We start from the raw sequence: 14,927 nt of genomic DNA, 5'->3' as shown, positions 1-14,927 counted from the left end.
CCGATGTGGCCTCCTTGGCCTCCCTGAGCCCAAGCGTAGGCTGAGCAACCATTCCACTGAACACTTGCGTTTGTTAACCATTTTAACTCCGCCTCCCATTCCCAAATTGACCTTTCTGTCCTGGGCCTCCTCCATTGCCAGAGCGAGGCGCCATTCAAACCGGGAAAAACTTACCTGTTTGGGCATCTTACAACCCAATGGTGTTACCATTGAATTTTCCAATTTTAGGTAACTAATCGACAAACAACCACCCACACCCCTTCTATTGCCCCCTTGCCCCCACCCTCTCCAATTCTTTCTTCCCTGTGCCCCACCTGGTATCATGCTCATTCCTTCCCTTCCCCCTCTCCCCGTCCCATTTCATCTCCCTCTGGCTTCACATTTTACAACTCTTCCAGCCTTAGCTCCTTATTTCACACTTTTATCTTTGCATCTCTGGTCTTTGACCAACCATCTACGCATCCCCCTCCACCTATCGCTTGCCGAGCTTTGTCCTCTTCCACTTCTCTCCCACCTTACTTCCCCTCAACCCCCCCACCACCCCACAGCCTGAAGAAGAGTCATGTTCAGAGTGTGATCTGGGGGTTTGGTGCGACAATCAAAATGCAGTATTGAGAAGGTTAATCTTTACAATTTATTTTGCTGAGGCTTCATTTCAGTGAAGTGATCTTCAATTTTCCTTGTTATTTTTTAACCAGTGTCTTGCTAATTTGGTAACCAATGTGCCCTACAATCGCCTCAAACCAGGACTTCTTACCCGTGTTTGGAACCAGATTAAACCCCACACCTGCTTCAGAGGTATGTGCGTCTGTTTATTTCAATACATACATACGGATCTCCAGCAACGGACCCCCATCAATGCGTTCCAGGCACTCTGTTTAAAAAAAAAAAAAAAAAAACTTGCTCTACACATCTCTTCAATTTTTGCCCCTTCACCCTAAATCTATGTCCTCTACTATACTGTGCAGTGGAGAAGGCTGAGGAAGGACAGCGAATTGAAATGGCAGGGCGTCACGGTGGCACAGTGGTAGAGTTGCTGCCTTACAGTGCCCAAGACCCGGGTTTGATCCTGACTATGGGTGCTGTCTGTGCAGAGTTTGTACGTTCTCCCCGTGACCTGTGTGAGGTTTCTCCACGATCTCTAGTTTCCTCCCGCACCCAAAAGACATACAGGTTTGTAGGCTAATTGGCTTGGTGTCATTGTAAATTGTCCCTCGTGTGTGTGTGTGTAGGTCCGACCAGCGATCCCCGTACATGAACGCTATCCTACACCCGAGGAATAATTTACAATTTTTACCGAAGCCAATTAACCTACAAACCTGCACTTATTTGGAGTGTGGGAGGAAACTGGAGCACCCAGGGAAGACCCACGTGGTCATGGAGAGAACATACAAACTCTGTACAGACAGCACTCGCAGTCAGGATCAGGGTGTCTGGCGTTGTAAGGCAGCAAATCTACTGTTGTACCACAGCCACTGCCCTCTGGATATTAGAAAGCATGTCGCAGCTGTTTAATTATGAATGTAGTTTTTGTTATAATACACAACGGGGCAATTGTTATAGTAGTTGAAAGTATTGACGTTTTTATAATCGTTGGGTTTGGTAGATTGGTAGACTGCGTATAAACAGGTCCTTTAGCCGACTGAATGCACACCTGGCTGTCAGTCACCCATTCAAAACAGTCCAGTGTTATCCCACTTTCTCATCCACTCCCTACACACTAGGGGCAATATACGGAGGGCCAATTAACTCACAAACCCACACGTCTTTGGGATGAGGGAGGAAACCAGAGCACCCGGTGGAAACCAGCACGCTCACAGGGAGAACGTGCAAACTCCATACAGACAGCACCCTCCACCACTACAATGAGTCTGAAGAAGGATCCTGAGCTGAAACGTCACCACTTTTTTTTCTCCAGAGATGCTGTGTAACCCGCTATCTGAGACCCACGCCTTTGACCATAAGAATGACCTTGCCCTTTTCCCTCCTTGAACCTCAGATGTGAACGTGCGTGTGTGCAGCCTGACCTTGCTCGGGGCGATCCTCTCCGTCCAGGCCCCTCTCCCTGAGGTGCAGCTGCTCCTGCAGCAGCCCAGCTCCCCCGGCCTTTCCAGCAGCGGGTCGGGGACCCCCCACCGCCTCAGTGATGCCGAGTCCTGGAGAAAACCCTCGCAAGGTGCAAACCGTGAACGGGAGAAGGAGGTCCCGGAAAGCCCAGTGCAGGAGCTCTGCTGGCTGATCCAGTTGTGCGTTTCCATCATCACCGTGCCGAAGTACGAGCCTTACTCCGACAGTGACACTGGCACGGGAACAGCAAGCAACTCGTATGAAGCTTCTCCAGTACGAGTGGAGGCACTGCAGGTGAGACCCGTTCACAGCGCATTACGTAGAGAGCTGTCTCTCCCTCTGCGCCTCATCTCTTGTACTTGAGTTTGACTGGACTGTATTTATGTACAACCTACCCTGAGAGAATGGAGCAGCTGGGCTTGTACACTCTGGAGTTTAGAAGGATGAGATGGGATCTCATTGAAACATATAGGATTGTTAAGGGTTTGGACACGCTAGAGGCAGGAAACATGTTCCTGATGTTGGGGGAGTCCAGAACCAGGGGCCACAGTTTAAGAATAAAGAGTAAGCCATTTAGAACGGAGATGAAAAAACACTTTTTTCTCACAGAGTTGTGAGTCTGTGGGATTCTCTGCCTCAAAGGGCGGTGGAGGCAAGTTCTCTGGATGCTTTCAAGAGAGAGCTAGATTGGGCTCTTTATAACAAGAGGAGTCAAGGATAGGAGCAAAGAGGTACTTCTGCAGTTGTACTGGGCCTTAGTAGGACCACACCTGGAGTATCGTGTGCAGTTTTGGTCCCCTAATTTGAGGAAGGACATTCTTGCTTTTGAGGGAGTGCAGTGTAGGTTTACGAGGTTAATTTCCGGGGTAGCGGGACTGTGTTGGACACACTAGAGGCAGGAAACATGTTCCCGATGTTGGGGGAGTCCAGAACCAGGGGTCACAGTTGAAGAATAAGGGGTAAGCCATTTAGAACGGTGACAAGGAAACACTTTTTCTCACAGATAGTTGTGAGTCTGTGGAATTCTCTGCCTCAGAGGGCAGTGGAGGCTGGTTCTCTGGATACTTTCAAGAGCGAGCTAGATAGGGCTCTTAAAGATGGCGGATCAGGGCATATGGGAAGAAGGCAGGAACGGGGTACTGATTGGGGATGATCAGCCATGATCACATTGAATGGCGGTGCTGTATTGAAGGGCCGAATGGCCTACTCCTGCACCTATTGCCTATTGTCTATTGTTATTACGGACCTATTTACAACGGATTTCAGTTATAGTGGACGAATGATGCCCGGGGAAACTTTAATTTGAGTATATGAGCAGGGAGGTTCTACTGCAGTTGTACAGGGTCTTGGTGAGACCACACCTGGAGTATTGCGTACAGTTTTGGTCTCCTAATCTGAGGAAAGACATTCTTGCCATAGAGGGAGTACAGAGAAGGTTCACCAGACTGATTCCTGGGATGGCAGGACTTTCATATGAAGAAAGACTGGATAGACTCTGTTTGTACATGCTAGAATTTGGAAGATTGAGGGGGGATCTTATAGAAACTTACAAAATTCTTAAGCAGTTGGACAGGCTAGATGCAGGAAGATTATTCCCGATGTTGGGGAAGTCCAGAACTAGGGGTCACAGTTTAAGGATAAGAGGGAAGTCTTTTAAGACTGAGATGAGAAAATCATTTTTTACACAGAGAGTGGTGAATCTGTGTAATTTTCTGCCACAGAAGGTAGTTGAGGCCAGTTCATTGGCTATATTTAAGAGGGAATTAGATGTGGCCCTTGTGGCTAAAGGGATCAGGGGGTATGGAGAGAAGGCAGGGATGGGATACTGAGTTGGATGATCAGCCATGATCATATTGAATGGCGGTGCAGGCTCGAAGGGCAGAATGGCCTACTCCTGCACCTATTTTCTATTTTCTATGTTTCTAATAGCATCCTGAGGGGTAACCTTTTCACACAAAGGGTGGTGGATATATGGAACGAGCTGCCAGAGGAGGTAGTTGAGGCAGATACTATCGCACCGTTTAAGAAACATTGGTATATGGATAGGGTGTAGCGGCACCAATCAGACATTACATGGTTGGTGTACATGGATGTTTGATCCTCTAGCATATTGTAATTGCTGCTGTTGCTGAGCGAGGGTGTTGTCTCGAGCTCAGCTACCTGTACACTGATGATCTCCAGGTGAGATCTGCTTGTATAGCAGGACACTCCCCTTAACCCAACGCATCACATGACAGCCCTCGTAACCACGGGCGAGGGTTCGACCGCAAGTGGTCTCACCATCAGTTGACGCCACAAGGGCAGGTTTATAGGGGTATGTGCCAAACACTGGCTGGTGGGACTAGTGTAGATGGCACATGTTGGTCGGTATGGGCAAGTTGGGCCAAAGGGCATGTTTCCATGCTGTACGACCCTACATCTCTATGGAATCTATAGTGACCGAGGTGTCCATTCGATTCGGGAACAAAGGACCAAGTTATTTGCTTTACAGAGTGACCACTAAGGTATTGCAGCGACCCTTGTCTCAGTCTCAGACTGAGTCTTTGTAAATTAAATTACTGTACGTTAACTATTTAAAATGTATTTACAATGTTTGAAGTATGATGTATTTTGTGTCCTTTCCTGTTTATTTTTATTTTTTTTTTAAACATTTTATTTTTATTAGCAGTACAGTAAATTACATTAATACATCGCATATATCTTATTACATTATGTTGTACCACTTCATTTTTTGAGCTTTAAAAAAGATAGAAATAAAAGAAGTAAGGAAAGTAAGCAAGAATCGTGAAGGTGCAGGAAAGTGTTGGGAGAAGAGAACCCCTTAGGGAAGGAATTAGAGAAGGAAGTAAAGAAAATAAATAAGACCCTAGAAAGAAAAGAAAAAAAAGAAGAAAGGAAAATCAATCGCTCTATTGTAACACAAAACTCCGCAAAAAAGGATACACCAACCGTGTTTTTATTGGTTTTAAAAGTTTATTTTATACCCCCCGTTACCAGATCATGGTAGCCTTTATGTTTTAACTTATTAACTTTCCTGTTTATTGTATGTCTTGTTCAGTGTGTGTTAGAAACAATGAAGTGCAGATGCTGGTTTATACCAAAGATGGACACAAAATGCTGGTGTAACTCAGCAGGTCAGGCAGCATCTCTGGAGAAAAAGGATGGGTGACGTCTCGTGTTGGGTCCCTTCTTCAGACTGAAGAAAATGTCTCGACCCGAAATGTCACCCTTCCTTTTGTTCCAGAGCTGCTGCCTGACCTGCTGAGTTACTCCAGCACTTTGTGTCTATCTTTAGTGTATGTTTATTGGATATTTTTTCAATAATATACAGATTTACCCCCCAACCCCCTCCCTTGCTCGGTTATAATGGACAATCGATAATAACAGATGCCACCCTCCCCTCCACGATCCCTTATAATGAGGTTTATCTGCGTAGTATTATCTGATCTGGTTGGACAGCATGCAAAACTAGGCTTTCCACTGTGCCTTGCTACTTGTGACAATATTAACTCTCAACACAATCGTAAAGAACTGGCTATTAGTTTTAAACGTAAGTTCATTATGAATGAAATCTTTAGCTCTTTCTTCTGTTTGCCCGTGTCATATTCTCTCTGATAAATTCAATTCTGGGGAAAGGACACGTTGCAGATGTTCCCTTGAGAAGGAGGGATGACCTTATCCAAATATATCAGACCCTGAGGGTGGATGTAGAGTTATTTTCATCGGTGTGGGGGAAGGACACGTTGCCATGTACAAGGAGGCACTTGTATCAGTCATACAGTATAAATTACTTTTAGAGAGCATATATTTTGCGATATCATCTTGTAGCTAAACGGAGAAGGCAATGGGATCCTTGCGAAGAGAAGTAACAAGAGAACTTGAATGCCCGTCCATGCCCTCCAGAAAGGGTGGCACAGTGGTAGCTACTTCCTGAGTAGATTACGGTGAATCGGTATGTCAAGGAGGAATCTCTTGAACTTCTACAGGTGCACAGTAGGGAGCATACTGACTGGCTGCATCGTGGCCTGGTTCGGCAACTTGAACGTCCAGGAGCGGAAAAAACTGCAAAAAGTTGTAAACACTGCCCAGCCAATCGCCGGCTTTGACCTCCCCACCGTCGAAGGGATCTATTGAAGTTGCTGCCTCAAAAAGGCAACCAAAATCATCAAGGACCCACACCAACCTGGCCACACACTCATCTCACCGTTGCCATCGGGAAGAAGGTACAGGAGCCTGAAAACTGTAACATCCAGGTTCAGGAACAGCTTCTTCCCCTGCAGCCATCAGGCTATTAAACTCGACAGCAAATAAGCTCTGAACTATAACAGATTATTATTATTATTGCACTATATTTGTTTATTTATTTAGTATGTGTGCGTGTGTGTATACACACACTGAATGTTTTTTATCTCCCGTTATGTACTATGTTTACACATTCTGTTGTGCTGCAGCAAGCAAGAATGTCATTGTCCTATCTGGGACACATGACAATAAAACACTCTTGACTCTACAGCGCCAGGTTTTGATCCTGACTACAGGTGCTGTCTGCATGGAATTAGTACATTCTCCCCATGACCGCGTGGGTTTTCTCCGGGTGCTCCAGTTTACTGCCTCAATCCAAAGATGTGCATGTTAATAGCTTAATTGGCTTTGGTAAAATAGTTCAATTGTCCCTCGTGTGTAAGGTAGTGTTAGTGTACGGGGTGATTGCTGGTCGCCGCAGACTCTGTGGGTCGAAGGGTCTGATTCTGAATTGTATCTCAAGTCTAAAGTCTAAAGATGCTGCTTGACCAGCTGAGTTACTCCAGCACATTGACTTTTTTTTGTAAACCAGTGTCTGCAGTTCATTGTATCCAAGAGAGCTTAAACGTGGTGCTATGTGGATACACAGTGTTTATTGTTCCTGCATTGTCTGCCTTGGCTTGTCAATGACGCATAGAGATGAAAATATGACTGCTTTCTCTATTTGTTGATTGAAGGTGTTGGCACTGCTTGTCAAGGGATATTTCACAATGGCCCAGACCAGCTTGCTGGAGCTGGAGGAAGTTGCTTGCCTATGCATGGAAGAACAGGATCCATCTATTCAATTGCATGGAGCCCGGGTAAGGAGGACACAAAGGCTAACTTTGCCTGTCTTTTCTTTATGGATGAGGGTTGATAATTGTTTCATTCATTTTTTTAAAGTATGCGACATGATACTGAATGCAGAGACTTTTTGCGAAAATGTCTGCATCATTTAGAACATGGAAGAACATAGAACAGTACAGCACAGCATAACAGCAGGCCCTTTGGCACACAATGTTTGTGCGGAACTTGATGCCAAGATCAAATCATGAGATCAAAGCAGAATTAGTACATTCGGCCCATTCGGCCATTTGTTCATAGCTGATTTATTTTCCCCTCTCAACCCCATTCTCCAGCCTTCTCCCCATGACCTTTGGCACCCTTACTTATCTGCCCGTATGTAATGCATATCCCCCCATTCTCACATATCCACATGTCTATCCAAAAGCCACTAGCGTGTGTGCCTCAACCATCATCCCCGGTCGTGTGTTCTAGGCTCCCACTATCTGCCCTCCGTATATAAAAATAACTTGCCTCACATACCTCCTTAAAACTTGCAGGAAGGAACAGCAGATGCAGGTTTACACCGAAGGTAGGCACACAAAATGCAGGAGTACCTCAGCAGATCGGGCAGCATCTCTGGAGAGAAGGAATGGGTGATGTTTTGGATTGTGACCCTTCTTCAGACTTCCTCTTAAACTTTGCATGTGCTTTCTTGTTCTTTTTGACCAAATTTACGACCTCTTTGACAATAGACAATAGACAATAGGTGCAGGAGTAGGCCATTCAGCCCTTCGAGACAGCACCGCCATTCAATGTGATCATGGCTGATCATCCCCAATCAGTACCCCGTTCCTGCCTTTTCCCCATATCCACTGACTCCGCTATTTTTAAGAGCCCTATCTAGCTCTCTCTTGAAAGCATCCAGAGAACCTGCCTCCACCGCCCTCTGAGGCAGAGATCTCCACAGACTCATCACTCTCTGTGAGAAAAAGTGTTTCCTCATCTCCGTTCTAAATGGTTTACTCCTTATTCTTAAATTTGGTCATCCAAAGTTCCCTTACTTTGCCATCCTTATCCCTCCTCCTTAGCGGAACTTGCTGGTTCTGAACTTCCATGAATTGGTCTTTAAACAACCCTCACATGTCAGATAATCATACAGCCCTTCGGCCCAATCTGCCCCACCGAACATCATGCCCCATCTTATCTACCCCCACCTGCCTGCATTGACCCATATCCCTCTAATCATATCCATGTACCTGTCGAAATGTTTCTTAAACATTGCGATAGTACGTGCCTCAACTACCTCCTCCAGCAGTTCATTCTATACACTTCTACTCAGCGACTGTGGAAAGCATCTTGTTCGGAAATATTACCATCTGGTTTGGGAATTGCTCTACCCAGGACAAGAAGGCTCTGCAGAGAGTAGTGCGTTCGGCCGAACGCACTATGGGAACTTCACTCGCCCCTCTGAAGGAACTATACATCAGGAGGTGCAACTCCAGAGCCAATAAAATCATGGGAGACCCCTTCCACCCATGCAACGGACTGTTCCAGCTGCTACGGTCAGGCAAACGCCTCCGTTGCCATGCTGTGAGAACGGAGAGGTTGAGAAGAAGTTTCTTCCCAGAGGCAATTCAGACTGTAAACTCCCATCTCACCAGGGACTAACCTTACTGAACGTTTTTCCTTCCAATATTTAATATGTAAAAGAATATGTGTGTGTTTATGATTGTGTTTATAGTTTGTTTGGTTGTTTGTTTGTTTGCTTTTTGCACAAAGTCTGCGAGCATTGCCACTTTCATTTCACTGCACATCTCGTATGTGTATGTGACAAATAGACTTGACTTGACTTGACTTGTGTAAAAAAACATTACTCCTCAGGTTCCCAATAAATCTCATGGACTTGCACAACTGTTGTAACTTCAGCACAAACTAATAATAATTGTGGAAGAATTGCAAGATTGCCCGATGATTTTCCACAGCGGATCAGTGTAAAATCAGCATCACTTTTGGCATGTTTAAGAAAGAACTGCAGATGCCGGTAAAATTGAAGGTGGACACAAAATGTAGACACAATCCCTTCTCTCCATTGACGCTGCATCACCGGCTGAGTTTCTCCAGCATTTTGTGTCACCATCACCCTTCTACTTTCAGTCTGTTTTATAAACATCACACATCTTTTAACCAGAGTGCTGGATTTACTGCAAGCTTTTAGCAATGTCCTTGCTGGCCTGGAAGTGATTGACGGGTTAAACTCTAATTTCGTGTAGGACCCTGACAAAGAGCAAACAGCTTTCACCCTTTATAGAAAATAGGTGCAGGAAGAGGCCAATTGGCCCTTTGAGAAAATTATCGGCTACTTGTCTGAGCCGAGACTCAGTGGCATTACCTATGCATATTGTAGGGATATGAGAATATGCAGAATGGAAATAATTTAATGATGATCTATTCATTAGGACTGCATGGCACAATGAGAGCAAGGGAAGAACACTTCATTCGAGTCTTTTCCACCACCATGTTAGAGTCACAGTGGCATACAGCGTGGAAACAGGCCCTTTGGCCCAACTTGCCCACACTAACCAACATGTTCCATCCATACTAGACCTACCTGCTTGCATTTGGCCCATAATCCCTCTAAACCTATCCTATCCGTATTCCTATCTAAATGTTTTTTAAACATTGCGATAGTACATGCCTCAACTACCTCCTCCAGCAGCTCGTTCCATACATCCTCCACACTTTGTGTGAATAAACTTGCCCCTCAAGTTCTTAATAAATCCTTCCCCCCCCTCACTTTAAACCTATGTCCTCTGGTTCTTGATTCCCCTACTCTGGGCAAGAGACTCTGAGTGTTTACCTGATCTATTCCTCTCATGATTTTGTACACCTATTCCAAGTCTAATCTACGATATTTGCCCTCTTATACTTAGTATCATTGTGCTTATGTCTAGTAAGATTTTACTGAATTGTCATGCAAAAAAAAGGAATTTCTCTGTATCTCGGTATGTGGGGCAATGAAGTACAATTCAAGCCATTGGCTCAACAGCCTGAAACTTGACCTTGAGATAGGACCCGACTAAAATTGGACTGGACTTGAGATCCCGACAGCTCTTGGTCATTAGCTGAACAATAATTGGGATGTAAAATTGATCGCAGAGCACTGTTGGGAGAGAGGAAATGGACTACATATTTTACTTGTGATTACCAAGTAATAGCTACCCCGTGATTATTGGTAAAGTGCTCTGGGGTTGGCATTAGGTTTGGCTATTATGTATCTGCTGATGTGTAAGAAGGATGCTGATTTAAACAAAATGCTGGAGTAACTCAGCGGGGCAGGCGGTGTCTCTGGAGGGAAGGAATGGGTGACGTTTTGGGTCGAGACCCTTCTTCAGTCTCCGAAGAAGGGTCTCGACCCAAAACGTCATCCATTCCTTCTCTCCACGTATCTGCTGATGTTCAGTGCCCATGAGTATCAATACCTTCAGTTCTGCTGAGAAAATCAACGCATCACATTTGAAGGAGACAGTGCATCAATGGTTTTAAAGTGTGATACCTTCCCCACACGGAGGCAAAACTGCAACACATTGCCTATAGTCTTTTGATGAATACCTTGTGTCGTTTCAGCTAGTGGAGGAGATTGGCTCAGGGATTGTCCAACAACACAAACCAGACTCACCTACACCCCAGTGTCAACGAGTGCCCGTTACCCAGGTATGTCATTATCTATAAAAGGAGCAGGCAGCATCTGTGGGAAGTAGAGTTCACATTTCAAGGATAAAGACCCTCGGCTCCCAGCCCACTGATGCTGCCCGACCCACTGAGTGTTTCCAGCATACTATTTTTGTTTCACAATTCCAGCATCTGTCCTTATTTTGACCTCCCCAAGCTTTATCACCTAGACAAGTAAGGAAATGAATCGAGGATGGTATTGATGTAGAAACAAAGAACTGCAGGTGCTGGTTCATACCAAAGATAGACACAAAGTGCTGGAGTAACTCAGGGGTCTGGCAGCATCTCTGGAGAACGTGGATCGGTAATGTTTCGAGTCCGGACCCTGCTTCAGATGGATGAGGTGGGGGGGGGTCGGGGAATGGGGAAATGGTGAGGTGTGAGGAGAAAGTTGCTGGAGAAAGTACCTAGGGAGAGGGTAATTTGGATGGGAAGGGGTAAGTGAACCAAGGGGTTGTGGAGGGAGCAGTCTCTGCAGAAGAAGAGAAGGGCGGGAAGGCACTGGTGGTGGGTTCACATTGAAGGTGACGGAAATGTCAGATAAGGATATGTTGGATGCGGAGGCTAGTGGGGTGAAAGCTAGGGACCAGAGGAAATCTGTTCTTGTTCAGTCTGGGGAAGGAGAACGAAAGCAGAACTACGGGACACAGAGTAGGCGAGGGTGAAGGATCCATCTATGACAGCAGGAGGGAAAAAATCATGCTTACTAAAGAAATGGGTATCTTGGATGTCCTAGAATGATAAACTTCTGGGAGCACATGCCACAGAGATGGAGAAATTGAGAGTAGGGGATAGCATTTTTGCAAGTCGGTGGGTTTATAATAGAAGTCAACGATTGTCTGACCCCTGTGGTGGAGACGGAGAGATCAAGAAAGGGGAGAGGTGTCAGATATAGTCCAGATGAATGTGAGGGCAAGGGGTGAAAATTCATGGTGAAGTTAATGAAATCAACGAGTTCTGCACGGGTGCAGGAGGCAGCCCCAATGAAGTTGTAGATGTAGCGGAGATAGAGTTGGGAGTTGGTGTCAGTGTACATTTAGAACAAGGACTGTAACCAACAACAAGGCAGGCATAGCTGTGGCCCATGCAAGTGCCCAAGGCTACACTTTTAACTTGAAGAAAGAAAGGAGACAAAAGAGAGTTGTTGAGGGTGAGGATAAGTTCTGCAAGTTGGAGGAGAGTGTTAGTAGGGAGCGGACTGGATCTGTGTTCAAGGAAGGACAGGAAGGCTTGAGACCTTCCTGGTGGGGCATGGAGGTCTAAAGGGGCTGGATGTCCATGGTAAGGATGAAGCTATGGGGGCCTAGAAATAGAAAGCAATTGAACATTTAAAGGGAATGTGAGGTACCTCATATGTAGGTTGCAAGAGACTGGACAAGTGGGGAGGATAGGCTGGAATTATATATTTGGAGATGAGTTCTATAGGGCACGAGCAGATAGACAGGGGCTGTGGAACAATAAAGGTGGAGGCTGTGGAGAGAGATTGTCAGAGGTGATGAGATTGGTAAAGATCTGGGAGACGATGGCCTGGTGTTTAACGTAATCCCACCACCAGTCACATCTACCATCCTCGCCCCTTTTTGCTTTCCATACAAACCGCTTCCTCCACAACTCTTCAGTTCACTCATTCCTTCCCACCCAAACACAGCTTCTCCAGGTATTTTCCCCTGCAACCACAGGAGATGTAAAACCTATCCCTCCTCCTCACAGCCATCCAGGGACCCTCCCGATGTGGCTGCCAATGACTAAGACTAAGGCAAGACTAAGCATAGACTAGATAACCGTTTTGCCAAACGCCTGTGCTCGATTCGTTAGGGGGTTTTCCCGGTTGCTAACCATTTTAATTCCCCTACCCATTCCCACAGAAGGGTCTCAACCCGAAACATCACCCATTCCTTCTCTCCAGTGATGCTGCCTGTCCCGCTGAGTTACTCCAGCATTTTGTGTCTATCTACCCATTCTGACCTTTCTGTCCTGGGCTTCCTCCATTGCCAGGGAGAGGCGACATGCAAACGACACCTTATATGCCGCTTGGGTAGTTTACAACCCACGGAACAAGAACATTGAATTCTCCAATTTTAGATGATTAACCTACAAACACATACCTTCCCCCTCCCTCCCTCCCATCCCCCCCCCCCCCCTCCAGCTTTTTCCTCACTCAGTGCCCCTCCCATAATTCTGCCCCTTCTTTCCCCTTCCCCTCTCCCCACTGTCCCCTGCCACCTCTATCCCTTTGTTTAAGAAGGAACTGCAGATGCTGGAAAAATCGAAGGTAGATAAAAAAATGCTGGAGAAACTCAGTGGGCGAGGCAGCATCCATGGAGAGAAGGAATTGGCGACGTTTCGGGTGGAGACTCTTCTTCAAGAAGGATCTCGACCCGAAACGTCACCAATTGCTTCGCTCCATGGATGCTGCCTCACCCGCTGAGCTTCTCCAGCATTTTTTGTCTATCTCTATCCTTTTGGCTAGCTTCACATTTCAGGCAAGTTCTCTCCTTCTCTCCCAGTCATTTGTCTGTTCATCTCTGTTCTTTGTCCAATCATCTGCCAATCACCTCACCCCCCCCCCCCCCCCCCCCCCCCCCCCCCCCCCCCGCATTTGTATCCACCTATCACGGGTAGAAAGGAACTGCAGATGCTGGTTTATACCGAAGATAACTGGAGACTAACGTCCAGCATCTCTTGAGAAAAAGGATGTCCAGACTCAAAACCCATCTTCAGTCTTAACAGTCCTTTTCCCCAGAGATGCTGCCTGACCTGCTGAGTTACTCCAGCACTTTGTGTCTTCTTTTGGTGAACCAGCATCTGTTGTTCCTTGTTTCCATTATCTATCTCTCACTTGCTCCGTTACTGTCAAATATGTCAGCTCATGTCATATCTGACATAATTTACTATCCTTTAAATGGCTGTTGAAACAAGGTACCATTTTCCCGTGACAATTTGCTGTGACAATGTAATAGAAAAGTTGACTGCTTCGTGACATGTTACAATGGATTTGACCACATTGAACGTATTTTTTTCTTACAATGTTTTTCCTAGCACCCACCCTCGTAGGACTGACCTCACTGGAGGGGGACCCATGAAACCCCAATGCTCTTGTCCAACATAGGGGTGCATCGGTAGAGTTGCTGTCTTACATAGCTTTCAGCGCCAGAGACCCGGGTTCAATCCCGACCACGGGTGCTGTCTGTACGTAGTTTGTACGTTCTACCCGTGACCTGCGTGGGTTTTATAGAGTCATAGAATGACACAGTTTGGAAACAGGCCCTTCGACCCAACTTGCCCACACCAGCCAACATGTCCCAGCTGCACTAGTCCCACCTGCCCGTGTTTGGTCCCCATCCATCCAAACCTGTCCTATCCATGTACCTGTCGAACTGTTTCTTAAGCAGAACTGGTCCTTACCTGTAACAACTTCTCCTTCAACTCCTCTAAATCCAAAGCGTAGCTATGGGCACTCGTATGGGCCCCAGCCAAGCCTGCCTCTTTGTAGGGTATGTTGAACTATCACGGTTCCAGACATACACTGGCCCTTTCCCAAAATTCTTCCTTTGCTACATTGATGACTGCATCGGTGCTGCCTCCTGCACCCATGCAGAACTCACCAACTTCATCAACTTCACCACTAATTTCCATTGCACTCAAATTCCATCTGCACTGGATCAAATCTACTACAAACTTGGGACCATAGCTATCTAGACTACGACAGAGTTGAACAAGTTAGGGCTTTATTCGAAGGTAAAGGGGGACTTGATAGAGTTTGTAAAAACCTGGATAGACAGAGTTGACGTGGAAAAGCTTTTTCCCACTGAGAGTAGGGAAGATTCAAACAAGGGGACATCTCACTGAAGTTTAGGGGTATCATGAGGGGGGAACTTCTTTACTCATCACAGGAGACAGACTATTGACCGGAATCTACTACAAACCTCCTGGCTCCCATAGCTATCTAGACTACACTTCTTCCCACCCTGCTTCCTGTATCCCCTACTGCCAATTCCTCTGTCTACGCCGCATCTGCGCCCAGGATGAGGTTTTCCATACAAATATCCTCATTCTTTAGGAAA

General features: G+C 46.1%; 1 protein-coding gene across 2 annotated transcripts in view; it reads left to right on the top strand.

Moving 5' to 3' along the window:
• Positions 1–14,927, top strand: part of heatr6 (HEAT repeat containing 6) — a 132,038-nt gene that overhangs the window by 90,002 nt on the left and 27,109 nt on the right. For both annotated transcript variants that reach the window (XM_055657517.1, XM_055657518.1), the window contains exons 11-14: positions 699–798; positions 2,000–2,361; positions 7,047–7,169; positions 10,759–10,845. In XM_055657517.1, the coding sequence (XP_055513492.1) occupies positions 699–798; positions 2,000–2,361; positions 7,047–7,169; positions 10,759–10,845 (672 nt within the window). The remainder of the gene's footprint in view (positions 1–698; positions 799–1,999; positions 2,362–7,046; positions 7,170–10,758; positions 10,846–14,927) is intronic.

This window comes from Leucoraja erinacea, chromosome 28 (genome assembly GCF_028641065.1).
Source record: "Leucoraja erinacea ecotype New England chromosome 28, Leri_hhj_1, whole genome shotgun sequence".
NCBI classification, from domain to species: Eukaryota; Metazoa; Chordata; class Chondrichthyes; order Rajiformes; family Rajidae; genus Leucoraja; species Leucoraja erinaceus.
The sequence above is the reverse complement of the archived record's forward strand: the minus strand, read 5'-3'. Positions and strand labels throughout refer to the sequence as shown.